Source organism: Felis catus, chromosome B3, assembly GCF_018350175.1.
Source record: "Felis catus isolate Fca126 chromosome B3, F.catus_Fca126_mat1.0, whole genome shotgun sequence".
In the NCBI taxonomy this organism is placed as follows: Eukaryota; Metazoa; Chordata; class Mammalia; order Carnivora; family Felidae; genus Felis; species Felis catus.
In genome coordinates, this window is record NC_058373.1 from 59,506,287 (window position 1) to 59,522,657 (window position 16,371).

General features: G+C 36.7%; 1 protein-coding gene across 7 annotated transcripts in view; it reads right to left on the bottom strand.

Moving 5' to 3' along the window:
• Nucleotides 1–1,232: 1,232 nt before the first annotated feature.
• WDR76 (WD repeat domain 76) overlaps nt 1,233–16,371 on the bottom strand; it is a 64,528-nt gene continuing 49,389 nt past the window's right edge. For all 7 annotated transcript variants that reach the window (XM_019832542.2, XM_045059415.1, XM_045059414.1 and 4 more), the window contains 4 exons: nt 11,469–11,686; nt 10,752–10,904; nt 9,075–9,128; nt 1,233–3,253 (listed from right to left, as the gene is read on the bottom strand). In XM_019832542.2, the coding sequence (XP_019688101.2) occupies nt 2,998–3,253; nt 9,075–9,128; nt 10,752–10,904; nt 11,469–11,686 (681 nt within the window). In that variant the 3' untranslated portion in view covers nt 1,233–2,997. The remainder of the gene's footprint in view (nt 3,254–9,074; nt 9,129–10,751; nt 10,905–11,468; nt 11,687–16,371) is intronic.

A 16,371-nucleotide genomic window follows, 5' to 3' on the forward strand; every position in this document is an offset into this window, starting at 1 on the left:
CAGGTGCCCCCATGATCCTACAGCTTTAAGGCAGCCACTCTTCTATGGATACTTAATGAGGACCCCCTATGTACAGACCCTTTCAGGGCTCTAGCACCCACTCCCTCTGCTTAGGGTTCCTCAACCATCAGCAGGCCCCTCTACAAGAGAATACACTCCTGGTTTTAGCACATGAACAGGCTTCCTCTACACACCCCTACAACTTGCTGATGGAGTAGAATCAAACAGGCAAAAGATACTTTTAAAACACTTCCTCTTGCACTGCTTTCATTTTAGGAAGAGGTACCTTAAAATGTTTTACTCCTGCCTCTGTGCTAAATGTTATCTTCCTCACAAAATTTCACCTTTTCATTTGAAAATCCAAAAACACTTATAACCAAATGAACCAAAATATGGGTTTATGCTGTCCTGGAACTAAAACTCCTTACTGGCCATCAATACCATACTAAAAAGGAAAAACCAAAAAAAGTACTAAATCAGAAGGGACAGCCTAGCAAAAGGACACCTAAGTTTTTGGAACCTGAAGTTAAAGGGCATATATTGCTTCCTCTTGGGTTGATACAGAAGATACCGGTGTCTGCCCTCCTCCCTCCCCATGTACTATAACTGACTGAAAGGATTTAAATCTTTGTGTACACAGCCCCAAGCTCCCTGCTTTCCTGGAGAACTGCCTTTGCAAAGTCATCTCTGTGGAAAGGAAACTCAAAGGCATGAATACCAAAACAGGACTTAAGGAACTAAGATTTATTAATTCCTAATCATTTTTAAGTCTCTCCGAGTTTGACCAAGTCCCTGTCCGCCTGAGAATCGTCTCCTTCCTCCTTAAGGGCATAAAAGGATGGGCATCTCAAAGAAAATGACTCAAGAGGAATACAGAGCTTACGTGCTTAAGAGATATCATAAAGCCCAACTTAAAAGAAGAGAGAAAGCAATCATAACATACGAATAATTACAGAAGCCATAAAGCTTTAAGCAAGTCTCTGGGAGAAGTACCTTTCACAACAGATTACAGTTTAAGGATGTCCTAAGGGAGACAATTTTCCTTTATGTGCTTTGTAGATTTAAACAATTACTCCATTATAGAGCTTATCACTGAGAAACAAGTCCCCGCTCACTCTCCTTCCTTCCTGCATTGCATCAAGAAGACAGAACTCTATTAACTGGAATTAGATATAAATACTACAGTTTATGAAGCTAAAATGGCAAAAGAAACCACAAAAGTGACAAACATCAAGAATTTGCTAACATTTATTGCAGAAACCGGGCAATTACCACCAAGGATTCAAAGCTTAAATGATGGTACTAATTTCAATGAGAGTATTTTTCAATATCTTTAAAAAAGAGCACTTTTCACAAAAGTAGCCACACTCTAGGACCTGTGAAATGAAGTGGTGTAGAAAAGGGAAAGGGAAAAAAAGAAAAGAAAAGGAAAGGGAAAGGAGCCTACAGGCTTCATTTATTATCTCCAGGGCAGTTTAATAGAAGTCAAACTCACTTAGCTTTCCCTTCCATTTCATAAATGAATATTTCCATTTCACTTACCAATTTCTATAATCCTCTCATCAAGAAAACAATTCTTATTACTTATAACCTATTTAATAAACTAGGCCTCAATAATTACAGAGAAGGAAATTATACATGTGACTTTATTCCTGTGATACACAATTTGAATAACCACATGCGAAGTAACTGCTTGAGCTAAAGCCGACCCAGTGATACACAATTTGAGAAGACATTTCCTCTTAGAATTCAAACATATTGCCAAAAACTATAATAGTCCTTCAGTAGTAGTTTGTCACTGAAGAGCAACAAGGTAAATATCTAGCAAAAAGGTAATATCTTACAGTAATGTCAGTCACTGATTTTGTAGCTACCCTTCCAACAACAAACACTTTCAAATTGCCCTAACTTCTGGAAAAAAAAATTTATGACAAAAAATGCCAAAAGTCGTTTTTCATAACATTTCCTCCAAATATGAATTAGGAATGAAGGTATTCACTTAAGAAGATAATGAATCTCCTCTGGAGAGTTTAAAGACAGGGATAGGTAAGTGTATCTGAGACGTTCTAAGGCAGGAGCTTTCACTTCTTAAACCATGACCTACAGCAGTACCACAATAATAAAGACATATATTTTACATCAGAATATACATGTGCATATATACGTACAAATATGCACGCATATATAACTAAGTTTCACAAAACAACACTCTATGTTTCCTATTCTTTACTATTTCTTTCCTTTTCCTTTTTTTAAACTCTGGTCATGGCTAAACTGATTTCATATGAATAGCTATAAACCACAGTGTGGAAAACACTGGTCTGAAGGCAATCTCACCCTGGCTTGTATACAAGGGTCAGGCAGATCCAAACCTTGTTCCTAGAAGACATAGAATTCCTCAGCCATGTCTCAAGAGCCATCTAGAGGAGATCAAAGGGTCAGCGCACACAGACCCAGGCCCTGCCCAAGTCAACTAAGGCTTCTCAACAATTATCTTGGGATTTCACATAACATTGAATTTAAAGGCGGGGGAAAAAAGAGCTCTCTATTTAAAAAAATTAAAAGTTTGAAAATCACTAAGTTAGGATCTCTTCCAGTATATGAGTCTAGAAATAAATATTCACTCCAAACTATAAAATAAACCACAAATCCAAATGTCACTATCAAAACCCGTATCATTAAACCACAAAAACTTTTAATAATAACCAAAGCTTTGTAACTTATAATGCTAGAATTTCTCAATATACTGCCTGATTAAAGTGCTGAAGCAATCATAGCCTCCCCTCAAATTCCCTCCCCAACCTACAGAAACAACTTAAAAGCCTTCTCCCTTACTAAAAGTACATTCTGCTCACAGTTCTTACTAATAAAGCAATTTTATATTTGCTAAGAAAAACATATGAACAAGTAAACAGACCAAGGCACATGAATTACTAGGCTACTTAGACACTGATTTGAACAAATTGGTGTTGCTAAACCAAACACTCAGCAACTTTCTTAATTCATAAAAACATGTATCTTCCCACTGGAATTGCCTCCAGCCAAAATATACCGAGTTGGGTGCATAGCATTGATGGAACACACAGAGACAAGGCATTCTCCACCAAAAAAAGAATGCACCTGCTTTCCTGTCTCATGGAAGATTTCCACCCGTCGTGGATGAGCCATGCTGCCAACTATGACACAGTCTTCTTGTTTAGGGTCCCACACAGCCTGGAACCTGGTCAGCCACCGCCCAGTGATGGTGTTGTGCCTAGTGAAAAAAGCAAGTTTTTTAAAGGTAGTAAGTGTTAAATAACTGAAGGCAGCAATCGGCAGACAGTAAACATGGCAATGCTCCTAAATGCTGGTTTTCTCTGCCAAGCTTCTTATTAAGTTACTGAGTTACCATCAGCCTAATCTCATCCTTCATATAAAACTGAACACTAGGGGTGCCTGGGTGGCTCAGTCAGTTAAGTGTCTGACTCTTGATTTCGGCTCAGGTCATGATCTCACAATGCAGAGCCCGTTTGGGATTCATTCACTCTCTCTCTCTCTCTCTTTCTGCCCCTCCCCTGCTCACTCTCTCTCTCTCTCAAAATAAACAAACTTAAAAAAACCCTAAAAATTAGTCCCTTCATGGTTGTTCCTTTCTTGGGATGCCTGGGTGGCTCAGTAAGTTAAGCATCCAACTCTTGATATCGGCTCAGGTCATGATCTCGCAGTCTTGAGATGGAGCCCGGCTGCACTAGGCATGGAGCCTGCTTAAGATTCCCCCTCCCCCTCTCCCTCTGCCCCTCCCCTGCTCACACATGCATGTACTCTCTCACTCTCTTTCAAAAAAAAAAAAAAAAAATGAAAATCAGGACAGAGATGATGTCTTCTGTACTTCTCAATCTCCAGTACCAAGTACAGTGGTTTGTATTCAGTGGATGGTTACTGTCTGTTAAAACAGCACCTTTTGGGGGCACCTGGGTGGCTCATTTGGTTGAGCAACCAACTCTTGATTTCAGCTCAAGTCATGATCCCAGGGTTGTAGGATCAAGCCCTGCTCAGCATGGAGCCTGCTTAAGAGTCTCCCTCCCTCCCTCCCTCCCTCCCTCCCTCTCTCTCTCTCTCTCCCTCCCCCTCTCTCCCTCCCTCCCTCCCTCTCTCTCTCCCTCTGCCCCTCTCCCCAACTCGTGCAATCTCCCTCTAAAGTTAAAAAAAAAAAATAGCACCTTTTTTGTTCACTATTTCCTAGCTCAATAGAATCCTCACCCTTCCTTTTTTTAAACATACAAATAGAAGAAGCCCTAGAAATAAGAAATATACAATCCAGGTTATTGCCATTTTAATAGAATCTATAATCCCGTATTTGTATTCCCCTGATAACCAAACCCTGAGATCATTTTATATTCCATAAACTTTTAAGTAAAAATACATTTGGGGCTCAAAGAAGAAGTCACAAGAGAAATTAGAAAATCTGACAATGGAGCACCTGGGTGGCTCAGTCAGTTAAGTGTCAGACTTGGGCTCAGATCATGATCTCATAGTTAATGGGTTCAAGCCCCATGTCAGACTGTGTGCTAACAGCTCAGAGCTTGGAGCCTGCTTCAGATTCTGTGTCTCCCTCTCTGCCCCTCCCGAACTCATGCTTGCTCTCTCTCAAAAATAAATAAATATTGAAAAAATTTTAAAAAGAAAGAAAATATCTGACAAATTAAAAATGAAACACAACATACCAAAATTTATGGGATGCTACAAAAGCAATACTAAGAGGGAAATTTATAGCAGTAAACACTAAAGTCTCAAAATCAACACACTCTAGTTCCTCAAGGAACTAGAAAAAGAAGAACAAACTCAACCAAAAGTTAGAAGAAGGAAGGAAACAATAAAGATTAAAGCAGAGCTAAAAGTCAGGTCATGATCTCACAGTTCATGAGTTCAGGCCCCACATCAGGCTCTGTGCTGACATCTCAGAGCCTGGAGCCTGCTTTGGATTCTATGTCTCTCTCTCTCTCTGCCCTTTCTCTGCTCGTGCTCTGTCCCTCTGTGTCTCTCAAAAATAAACATTAAAAAAGAAAAATTTAAAACAGAGCTAAATGAAATGGAGAATTGAAAAAAATAGAAAAAAACAAACAATAGAAAAAAAAAAACTAAGTTGGTGTTTTGAGCAGATCAACAAAATTGACAAGCCCTCACCTAGATTAGGAAAAAAAAGTGAAAAAAAAGAATAAAAGATAAAATCCAAGTAACTGAAATCAGATATGAAAGCGAGGACATTAAAACTTACGTCACAAAAATAAAAAGGATTACAAGAGAACAGTATGAACAATTATATGCCAACATATTGGTTAACCCAGAAGAAATGGCATTTCCTCATGGACCGAACCATGAGGAAACAGAAAATCTAAGCCTATAACTAACTACTAAGGGGATTAAAACAGCAATCGAAAACCTTCCAATAAAGAAAAGCCCAGGACCAGATGGCTTTGCTGGAGAATTCTACCCAACATTTAAAGAATAAACACCAATGCTCATCAAATTCTTCCCAACAATTAAGGGGGAACTTCCAAATTTCTTTGAAACCAGCACTATTCTGATACCAAAACCAGAAAAGGAGTCTGCAAAAAAATAAAATGACAGACTAACATCCCTGATGAATACTGATGCAAAAATCCTCAACAAAATACTAACAAATTGAATTCAGTAGTGCATTAAAAGGATTATACACTATGATCAAGCTGGATGTGTATCTGGAATGCAAAGATGTTTCAACATACAAAACTCAAATGATTTAACATACCACATTAACAGAATGAAGGACAAAAACCATGAGATCATCTCGATGCAGAAAGATCGTTCAACAAAATCAATACCCTTTCATGATAAAAACATTCAATGAACTAGGAACACAAGGAACTATCTAAACATATTAAAGGCCATATACAAAAAGCCCACAGCTAACATCATACTCAATGGTGAAAGATTGAAAGCTTTTCCTCAAAGATCAGGGAAAAGGCAAGGATGCCCACTCTTGGCATTTCTATCCAACACAGTCCCGAAGTATGTTTCTTACCAATATAAATCTGGTAGGACTAGAAACACTAATCTAAATGCCAGGTGTTCACAACTGTACAGGTAGCTAGATCCTACCTGTGAGACATCACCATTACACCAACAAGCATTTGATAAGGGGGACATTCTGAACACTCACATGATGATCAATTAGACAAGAAAAAGAAATAAAAGGCACCCAAACTGGAAATGAAGAAGTATAATTATGTTTGCATGACACAACTCCACACTCACATAAAATTCAATTCTAAGACTCCACACTCACATAAAAAACTGTTAAACTAAAACAATTTCAGCACCGTTGCAGGATACAAAAATAAATGTACAAAAATCAGTTGCATTTCTACACATTAACAATGAACAATCTGGACAGGAAATTAAGAAAACAATCCCATTTACAAAAAAGAATAAAATACATAGGAATAAATTTAACCAAAGAAGTGAAAAATTTGTACACTGAAAACTACAAAACATTACAAAAAAAATCAAAGAAGATACAAATAAATAGACATCATGTCCATAAATTGGAAGATTTAATATTGTTGAAATGTTCATAACTATTCAAACTGATCTATAAATTTAATGTAATACCTATCAAAATCCCAATGGCATTCTGTACAGAAATAGAAAAACAATCTTAAAATTGATATGTAAGCTCAAAGGACCACAAATGGCCAAAATAATCTTTAAAAAAAAAGATTTTTTTTTAAGTTGGGGGCCTCACACTTCCTGATTTCAAAATATACCACAAAGTAACAGTAATTAAGACAGAGTGGTACTGGCATAAAGACATACAGTCCAATGTAACAGAGAGCCCAGAAATAAACTCTCAATGTATATGGTCAAATGACCTTCCGTAAGGGTGCCAAGACCACACAATAGGGAAAGGGCGGTGTCTTCAACAAATGGTGCCAGAAAAACTGGATATCCACATACAAAAGAACAAAGTTAGACAGTAATCTTACACCATATACAAAAATAACTCAAAATGGATTAAAGACTTAAACATAAGACCTGAAACAAAACTCCTAGAAGAAAACATAGTGAAAAAACTTCAGGACATCGGATTTGGCAATGATTTCTTGGATATGACACCAAAAGCAAAACAGACAAATAGGACTATATTAATCTCAAAAATTCTGTGCACCAAAGGAAACAATCAACAGAATGAAAGGCAACCTACAAAATAGTGTAACTCCTACAACTCAAACTAGGGGCGCCCAGGTGGCTCAGTCAATTGAGCATCTGACTTCAGCTCAGGTCAGGATCTTAGTTTGTGGGTTTGAGCCCTGTGTTGGGCTCTGTGCTGACAGGTCAGAGCCTGGAGCCTGCTTTGGATTCTGTGTCTCCCCCCTCTCTCTGCCCCTCCCCTGTTTGCACTCTGTCCCTTTCTCCCTCTCTTTCCCAAAATAATAAATAAAAAACATTTTTAAAAAATTGAAAGCAAAAATGACCCATTTCAAAAATGGGCAAGACTTGAATAGACAGTTCTACAAAGAAAATATATAAATGGCCAAAAGCATATGAAAAGATGTTCAATATCACTAATCATCAGAGGAATGCAAATCAAAACCACAGTGAGATATTACCTCACACCCATTTAGATAATCACTAACAAAAGAGCAGAAAACAAGTGAGGGGCACCTGGTGGCTCAGTGGGTTAAGTGTCTGACTCTTGACTTCAGCTAAGGTCATGATCTTACGGGTTCTTGAGTTCGAGTCCTGCATCGGGCTCTGTGCTCATGGTGCAGAGCCTGCTTAGGATTCTGTCTCTCCACTCTCTGCCTCTCTGCCTCTGTGTGTGTGTGTGTGTCTCTCTCTCTCAAAATAAATAAATAAATAAACTTAAAAAAAAAAAAAAAAAGAAGAAGAAAAAAGTGATGAATATACAGAGAAATTAGAACCCTGGTGTACTGCTGGTAGTATCAGAAAGTAAAATGTATAGCCCTTACAGAAAAACAATATGGAAGTTCCTCAAAAATTAAAAAACTCCTCCTTCTGGGCTATATACCCAAAATAATTCAAAGGACCTTGAAGAGATATTTGCACACCCATGTTCACTGTAGCATTTACAATAGCCAAAAGGTAGAAACAACCCAAATGTCCTTCAACAGATAAACAGGATAAAGAAAATGTGGATTACACATACAATGAAATATTATGCAGCCTTAAAAAATGAGACCCTGTCACATGCTAGAACATAAGAGAACACTGAGGACATGATGTCAAGTGAAATACGCTAGTCAAAGAATGACAAGTACCGTGATTCTACTCATATAAAGTATCCAAAGTAGTTATAAGTACTCATCAAGTGTCAAGTAGAAAAGTGGTTGCCAAGGTCTGGAAGGGAGGGAGAAGGAAGAATCAAGGTTTAATGGGCATAAAGTTTGAAAAAGGAAATGAAGAGGGACAATTTATGAGAAAGGAAACAAACACACTTAAATGTAGCTTCCACAGACTATAAAATGCATGAAGCAACAGTCAACATATTGCATACCCTATTCCCAACTCCATAAATACTCACAAAGAGAGACATCTAGGAAGAAGGCATTGACACAAGTTGGATGTAAAATACTGTACATACATTAAAAGTAGCAGATGCAAAAAAAAAAAAAAAAAAGAAAGAAAGTAACCAAAGAAAGTAAGTGGGAAGGTGGGGAAACCATTTAAGCTCACAACAAACAGGTATAAACAAAGAGAGCTTCAGCTGGCCTCACAGTAGGTAAGTAGTTACAATCTTCTTTAATAAGATACCATAAATAATTCAAGTTGAATACAGTCATCCACCTTAACCAAACAGAACCACCCAGCTGTAGAGAACAGCTACTGACTAAGAGACTGAACCTCTTTAAAAATACAGTGAACCTGGAAGCAAGAACACTTCTAAACAGGATAGGAACCAGCAACCTAGGACACTTAATGTAATACAAAAATCAGACTTATTACATCTCTTTGATAATCAGATGTCTAATGTATGCACTCTAAATAGCTGATAGCAATCCAGGGTCTACATTATTCAGCATATGGAAACCTACCTGATGGTAGTGAGCAGAGGAATCTGAGAGGATATACAGCTGCTGTCAAAGATTCTGCAAAATAAAGATCAAGAATAAAGTAACACCCTTTTTACTGTTTCTTAAAAATTTTTCTGAAACATCAGTGTATTTAACAAGCTTTTCATTGGTTCATGATATGAAATATGATTGCTATTTTAAAATATATAGGATCAGGCTTTAACAAATTACAAGAAATATTATAAAATTCAGTGCTTTATAGTTTAGTGTAGAAATAATTTATTTAAATGCTATTACCCCAAATGAAAAATGCACATTATAAAGTGATAATCTGGTGAAATCTATTAGAAATCACAATATAGATCATATATAAAGGGATATGGTCTGAAAATGTACAAATAACCTAAAAATGCATGCACATATCAAGAGCAATTCCCCCATGAGACTCATTAGTGAGGGACTAAACAATGTCATTTTCAGATGCTGGCAAGACTATGACTGACCAGCAACCAAGGGGAGAAGTTCTTGTGGGATAACTCAAAGGGTCCAGAAGCCTCTACCAGGTAGAGAAAGAAACTACCCACATCACACCACCTCCCCCTTCTTTATGCACCTAGCTATTCCAGTGCAGTTTCTTGACACTAGAGCTTATTGCCTACTTAGATGACCAGAAAGGTGAATCATTAACAGCTAATGTAAACTCTACAGTGCAAATGAACAGAAATGGGAAAAATAGGTAGCTTCTGAGACAAAGAAAACTGTATGGGTGGAAAAGAGACAATGGGGTGCCACTGCCTGGTGACTAAATCTTTTAATGCACCCACCTGGGTAATGCTCACAGACTTTACTAGAAACTAACTGGGTATTTGTCACAAACCGAAAACCATGCTCTTCCCAATAGAAGAGTCTAACGGAAATTAGGTGCCTTTCTAGAGATGGGCCCACAATATATATTCAACAGATACATTTAACAGATACTGTCTATCCACCAGTCATATATTTCCATTCAGTGTCCTACTATTCAACCAATGAATTCCAGAATCACTTAAGGTAAAAACTCTCATAAAATAATAAATGCTTACAATGCTAAGCAAAACCAGGAATTACAGAAGAGAACAAAATCATTTCCTTTGTGGTTGTATTAACATTCTTCACATCTTTTTTATTGGCACTATATTTTAATTTTTGTTCAACTGGTTTACATTTCATTTTTAAAGCCATTTTAGGAAGTACCAAAAAGCTAAAACCATAAAACTGTAACCAGTAGTTTGTACAGAAGCCCAATTTTTGCTATCTTTTCTGCCTGCCTACAACTTCCACTAAGCATTTCACATGTAAGGCAGACCCCTTCCCCAACATGAGTTTGTCCCTATGCTAAAATTATCTTTCTTCCAACATATCACAGCCTGGTTTTATTGGGAATTCTGGGATTGCTCAGGGCTCAAAGGAAAGCCTGACATCTACTTCCTGAAGTAGCTATAGACCTTTCCTGCTAATCTCAAGGAAATTTCCAGACCCAAAAACTTTTGAAAAGCCATTAAATATAGGTTATTGATCTGGCTAGGAACAGAGAAATGGCTACAAAACAATAATACTAGCAATTTAATAGGGAGCAGTAGTAAAGCTACCTGTTTACTGACACAGTAGCTACAGACTCTTTAGATTCCTTAACAACACATTTCTATCTCCCCAATTTACCTCAGCTTACAATCAGCACATGTGGTCACTACTCTGTTACCAGTAAGAGGTGAAAAATACGCAGAAGCGATGCTCTTTGTGTGTTCAGTCAAAGAAATCAAAGGCTGGCTTCCCCTGGGATTCAGGTGCCTTGCATCATAAATATGAGTATCCCTGTAAGGGGAGAATAATTCTCAGTTTTAGTGAGCTCTCGAATAGTGCTGAGCATTAATTAGACACTCAAATACTCATTACACTGAAGGACAATTAAGACAGAACATTCTAATCTGTAATAATTTTACAAACATTGTGTAGACAAAAAATGAAATATTAGAAAAATTCCAAAACTATAGCATATATATGAAACCAGTAGGTATAGAGAGACAAGATTCTACTTGGTTTTCCAATCTGAGAAAAAAAAATGAACACAGACCAACAAGTTCTATGTCACATACAGGTTTTTTTATAAGTTTTCTTCTCAAGAGACTAGAATTAAATGCATGTGATGCCATGGAAAACAAAAATGTGTTCTGGTTTAATATTTTCACTATTTATTAAATCCAAAAGAATCTCTCTTTTAAAAAAAAAATGACATTCAATAAAACCTCAATTGGTGTAGAAATCAAAATTATTTGACCATATGGGGTATCACAAAAGTTGGAGGTCTTTGACATCCAAACTAAAGCAATATTCCTAACTTTAAAAGGCCTGAATCACAAAACTTTATGAAGAACATACCTCAATCCTGCAGTGATAAAATACTGTCTATGCACTGGGTGGACATGAACAGTTCTTATTTTCCTCAGAGAAGAATTGATAAGCATCTCATAAGAAGTTCCAGGTGTCCGTCTATCCACCAGCGATATATTTCCATTCCAGTGTCCTACTATTAAAGTGGAAGCATCTTCTCCCAAGAAGTCAAAGGAGGAAAAGCTACTTCTTTCATCTCTACATACCTAAGGATATAAGTAACAACTTATACAACACTCTCCTTTTTAAAGAAAACAGATGCATAAATTCTTTGGTAAAAATCTATGAAACACTTTACCTAATAATCTCATTTATTCTTCCATCATCCCACAGAAAGCACCAGGCAGAATGATCACCCCTTTTTACAGAGATGGAAACAAAGGCACTGATCAGCTGTGAGACTCCCCTACAATCAAATGGCCCATCTACCCATGTCAGGGTTACATGCCAAATCTCTTAAATCCAACAAACCTCAGTTGCAGATCTACCCTGTGACACTTACTAGGAAATGAACTAAATATGAATTCTACCCAATTCAAATACCTTAATATATCAAGGAATTTTGCCACTTAAGTACAAAAAAATATAGCCAAATGTTCATCACCTACTCTTGGTAGAAGTGTAAATAAATACATAGCAAATTTCTGACAACCAATCAGAGTACACCTATCAAACTATTTAATGCTTGTACTCTCTGACCCAAAAATTTATCTAAGATATATATAAAGTTGCCTACTGCAAGACTGCCTATAATAGCAATAAGAAGCAACCTAGGGGCGCCTGAGTGGCTCAGTGGGTTAAGTGTCTGACTTCAGCTCAGGTCATATCTCACAGTTCATGGGTTTGAGCCCCACATTGGGCTCTGTGCTGGCAGCGCAGAGCCTGGAGCCTGCTATGTGTTCTGTGTCTCCCTCTCTCTCTCTGCCACTCATGCTGTCTCTCTCAAAAAAAAAAATATTTTTTTTTAATTAAAAAAAAATTTGTTAAAGAAACAACCTAAATGTCCACCAAAAGAGGCCTGGTTTAATAAATGATGGTACATCACTACTTTGAAATACCATGACATGCTAAAGAGAATGAGGTAGATTTGTACTATAATCTCTCCATACTAGTAAGTGAAAAGAGCAAGTTGCAAAAAAAGTATGTATACAGTACGACTCCATTAGTACAAAATTACATGGTTGTAAGTATATGTGTACTTTCTTGAAGCATACCCAAGAACTACAAGGCTTACTTCTGCAGAGTGGAAATGGGGAAAAAGCAGATTTCCTTTGCACACCCTATTTACTGTAAATATGTTATCATAAGCATATATTAATGTTATGATTTTTAATCACTTATAATCCACAGTACTATTACTTTGGGCTCAGGTCTCACACACATAAAAAATAAAAAATAACAGTTGTAGAATGTGTCAGACACAAGTAAGAGAATAACCACAATTTGCAACATTGAATCACTAATTGCTGTTATTTAGTTTTAACGTACTATTATAAACTGAGATTAACAAATTAATTAACTGAAATCATCATAACCCCCATACACCCAAAAAGCCCAATATACACAAATGAAACCTGAAGTATTCAGTCAGTATGTTAAAAATGGTTAAGTGCAGGGGCTTAAGTGCAGTGAAGTCAGACAGACCCAAGTGAAAACTCTAGCACTACCATTTATGTTCCTGAGCAAGCTAATAAACCTCTTTACCTCAGTTTTCTCAACTGTTAAGTGAGGGTAACATTATTTATTTCATAGAGTGTTATAAGGCTTAATAATATATATAAAGCACTCTCAGATCAATGTCTAACACAAGGTAACTGTTCAATCAGAAGTAACAGGAGCACATTACTTATGCATGCAACTTCATGGATGAATCTTCAAAGTATTATACTAGCTGAAAGAAGTCAGACATAAAAAGCTACATACCATATGATTCGATTCCATTTACTTGACATTCTGGAGCAAAGTTATAGGGACAGTAATCACATCAGTGGTTGTCAGGGGCTGTGGGAAGGGGGAGGAGACTGACTACAAAGGGTCATAAGGTAATTTTTTCAGGTGATGGAAATTTTCTCTATATTGATTTTGGTTGCATTACACGGGTGTACACAATTTGCCAAAGCTCGTAGAACCATACACTTAAAGGGATAAATTCTACTACATATAACTTATACCTCAATAAACCAGACTTAAAATATATATATATATATATATAATATATAACACATATAATACATATATATTATATATATTATATATATTATATATATTATATATATTATATATATTATATATTATATATATTATATATATATATATATATATATATATATATATATGGGAGGGCCTGGGTGGCTCAGTGGTTAAGAGTCCAACTCTTGATCTTGGCTCAGGTCATGATCTCACAGTTGAGTTCAAGCCCCACATCGGGCTCTGTGCTGATAGTGTGGTGCCTGCTTGGGATTCTGTCTCTCCTCTCTACCCCTCACCTGCTTGTGCGTGCTCTGGCTCTGAGAATAAATAAACTTAAAAATATATATATACATATATAGGGGTACCTGGGTGGCTCAGTCAGTTAGGAGTCCAACTCTTGATTTCAGCTCAGGTCATGATCTCACGGTTTCATGGGTTCAAGCCCTACAAATACTGGGCTCTGACCATGCAGAGCCTGCTTGAGATTCTCTCTCTCTCTCTCTCTCTCTCCCTCCCTCCCTCCCTCCCTCCCTCCCCTGCTCATGCTCTGTCTCTCTCAAATAAATAAACATATATATATATAAACATATATATAAATAACCTTATATATATAGAGAGAGGGATATATATATATATGTATATATGGAGAAATCATATGTGTGTATTGTGTGTGTATAGATAGATAGATAGATAGATAGATAACCCAATTAAAAATTAGGCAAAGAATCCAATATTTAAAGAAATCAACATTTCTGTAAAGAACTACAAATGGCCAATAAGCAAATGAAAAGACACTGAGTATCAATCATTAGGGAAATGAGGATCAAAACCATAATGACACAGGACTTCATACTCACTAGGATGGCTATAGTAACCAACAATAAGTGTTGGCAAAGATGTGGAAAAACTGAAACACTCATATATTGTTGATAAGTGTGTAAAATGGTAGAGCCAGTATGGAAAACAGTTTGATAGTTTCTCAAAATGTTAAACACGGAGTTACCATATGCCCCAGCAAGTCCACTCCTAGGTATATACTCAAGAGAAATGAGGGGCGCCTGGGTGGCGCAGTCGGTTAAGCGTCCGACTTCAGCCAGGTCACGATCTCGCGGTCCGTGAGTTCGAGCCCCGCGTCAGGCTCTGGGCTGATGGCTCAGAGCCTGGAGCCTGTTTCCGATTCTGTGTCTCCCTCTCTCTGCCCCTCCCCCGTTCATGCCCTGTCTCTCTCTGTCCCAAAAATAAATAAACGTTGAAAAAAAAAAATTAAAAAAAATTAAAAAAAAAAAAAAGAGAAATGAAAGCTTATGTTCACACAAAAGCTGTACATGAATGTTCATAATAACATTATTTTCAATAGTAAAAAATGGAAACAACACAAATGATGAAAATGTGGTATATCCATACAGTGAAATATTATTCAGCCACAAAAAGGAATGAAGAAATGACATTCCACAACATGGATGAACCTTGAAAACATTGTTATGTAAAAGAATAAAGTCACAAAAGACTACAAATTGTATGATTCCATTTATATGAAATATCTAGAATAGGCAAATCTAGAGAGATAGAAAGTAGATTGGTGGTTGTCTAGGGCTGGTGGGGGAGAGAAAATTGGGACTACCTGCTAATGGGCAAGGGGTTTCTTTCTGGGGTGATGAAATATTTTTAAATTAGACTCTGATAATGGTTTCACAACTCTGTAAATATACTAAAAACCATTGGATTTTAACTTTAAATGAGTGAATTGTATGATACGTAAATTATATGTCAGTAAAGCTGTTTAAAAAATTAAGTAGTTATTATTGACTGATATGATATACACATACCTTTAAATTTCAAATTCCAACTTTCTTATAAGAATAAAGACAAATATAAAACAGAACATGACTTGCATAGATAATTACATGGTTGTACCTTAATAACTAAAGTGTTATCATTAAACAATTTAAAGAAGACTTTTGACAAAAATTATCTCTTATGTAAAAGATTAAGGCATAAAATTATACCATCAATTAGTGTTTACAAAGCAACTTCAGTGATGGCCTTGTTCTCTTCGTTGTCTATTACATATAAATTGCTCTTACACTGAGGACTTCTAGAAACTTTAAAAGTCACACTTAAGATAAAGAATAAAATCCTACATCTAAATCATCCTAAGCTTCACAGAGATTAAAATCCATACTATTAAAAAAGTTTAATTTGTAAGAATTATTAAGGAAATTTGATACAGTTAAGCAAATTTGAAAGCTCACTTCAAATAGTATGATTATTGTAAGCATTAAGTAGTAGATATTTAAGTAGTAAACTAAAATGTAATCACTGGGATTACATTAACAGATTCCTCAGCCTTTGGAAGATTCTGGTGCATTGTGTCAGAAATCAAAATGATTACAAACCTCCAAGGTTTCTAGGTCATCTAGGTAGAGTGTCCCTGGGAGAATAGTGGTCCTGAGTATGAGCCCAAGATCTTCAAACTATTCTTTTTTGTTTTTTAATGTTTATTTATTTTCGAGAGAAAATAGAGAGAGTGTGAGCAGGGGAGGGGCAGAGAAAGACGGTGACAGAGGATCCAAAGCAGGCTCCATGCTGACAGCAGAGAGCCCAATGTGGGGCTTGAGCTCACAAACCATGAGAACATGACTTGAGCTGAAGTTGGATCCTTAACCAACTGAGCCCCCAGAGGCCCCAATCTTTCAACTAT